At 54.9% G+C, this 1,628-nt stretch overlaps 1 protein-coding gene across 1 annotated transcript; it reads left to right on the top strand.

Moving 5' to 3' along the window:
* Positions 1-4: 4 nt before the first annotated feature.
* UTP3 (UTP3, small subunit (SSU) processome component, homolog (S. cerevisiae)) lies at positions 5-1,483 on the top strand (the record flags this gene model as incomplete). Its single annotated transcript, XM_014962868.1, has 1 exon — positions 5-1,483. A coding segment is annotated over one exon (1,407 nt), but the record flags the coding sequence as incomplete, so codon positions are not given.
* Positions 1,484-1,628: the final 145 nt, after the last annotated feature.

Here is a 1,628-nt window from a genome sequence, read left to right as displayed (position 1 = left end):
GGAGGAGGATGAGGAAGAAGAGGAAGAGGAGGAGGAGAAACAGGGGGTACATCTTTTCATAGACCACAGCGCTGAAGAGGATAATGGTGAGGAGGAGGAGGATGGCGAGGAGGATGTAGAAGGTGAAGAGGAGGAGGATGTAGAAGGTGAAGAGCAGGAGGATGGAGAAGGCGAGGAGGAGGGTGGAGAAGGCGTAGAAGAGGAGGAATATGATGAGGTTGAGGATGAAGATGAGGACCTCTCCATGGAAAGCGACTTGGAGGAGCGCCGTGAGGACACCAAGCTGCCCCACGAGCTCTCCTGGGGCCAGCGCAAGCAGCTCTACTACGACACGGACTACGGGAGCGACGCCCAGGCCAAGGGCAAGCGCAAGCAGCAAGAAATCGATGCTGAGGAGGAGGAAGAGGAGCAGGAGGCTCAAGTCATCCAGAGGAGGTTGGTGCAAGGCTTGGGGGAGGACGATTACGGGCTGGATATGATCCAGGGCTACCTGGCCGAGCAGCGGAAAACCCAAGATAGCAAGGGGCAGAAGATTGACAAGGATTTGCAGGCCCTTCCCAAGAAGGAGCAGCTGAAGCTCCTGAAGCAGGAGTCCCCCGAGCTCCTGCAGCTGATTGAGGACTTTGAAGTCAAGCTCATGGAGCTGAAGGACGAGCTGCACCCGCTGCTCCAAATGGTCCGCAACGGGACCATCCCACAGGGGAAAGGCAGTCGGTACCTGCAGACCAAGTACCAGCTCTACCTCAGCTACTGCGCCAACATCAGCTTCTACTTGCTTTTGAAGGCCAAGAGGATGGCTGTGCACAGCCACCCCGTCATCGAGCGCCTGGTGGCTTACCGAAATCTCATCAACGACCTGGCCATCATCGATCAGAAGCTCTCCCCGCAGGTCCGCGTCCTCTTGAAAAGCTACTATGACAAGAAGGAGGACAAGTTGAGGAAAGAGAAGAAGTTCGCCGTCTTCCTCCCGCTGGAGGTTAAGAAGAAGAAGGCCAAACGGGCTCCTGCGCTCGCCAACGGCCGGGGGGCGGCTGAGGAACCCTCGGATGAGTCGGACCTGGATGAAGAAGCTGCCTTGAAATATTATAAGGTGATGGAGGAGAAATTGAAACTCAAGAGGAAGAGAAATGAAGACCACGAGGGGCTTGAAGAAGAAGAAGAAGCAGCGTTGGAAGGCGAGGACCCCGGTAAGAAGAGAGGTGTGACCTACCAGATGATCAAGAACAAAGGCCTCACGCCCAGAAGGAAGAAGATCGATCGCAACCCCAGGGTGAAGCACCGGGAGAAGTTCCGACGAGCCAAGATCCGCCGCAAGGGCCAGGTGCGGGAAGTGCGGCGGGAGCTGGAGAGATACTCCGGGGAGCACTCGGGCATCCGCGCCGGGGTCAAGAAGAGCAGGAAACTGCAATGAGACTTATTTATCTCTCTTTCCGAGAGCTGCCCGTAGCACTACGGAGTCCAATAAATTTTTTTATAAAAGATACTGTGGTTTTTATCCTTAAGAAAAGTGGGGCTGGGGGTGGTATTTGGTTGTTTTTTGTTTTTTTCAGGTGATGCTTTTCAGGAGGTGCCACCTGTAAAAGTAGCACAGGGCCTTTTCCTCGCCCGGAGCTGCAGAATGAGATACA

The sequence above is a fragment of the Calidris pugnax genome, unplaced genomic scaffold (genome assembly GCF_001431845.1).
Source record: "Calidris pugnax isolate Ruff unplaced genomic scaffold, ASM143184v1 C14819946, whole genome shotgun sequence".
In the NCBI taxonomy this organism is placed as follows: Eukaryota; Metazoa; Chordata; class Aves; order Charadriiformes; family Scolopacidae; genus Calidris; species Calidris pugnax.
Note: the sequence above shows the minus strand (reverse complement) of the source record. Positions and strands in the feature narration are given on the sequence as shown.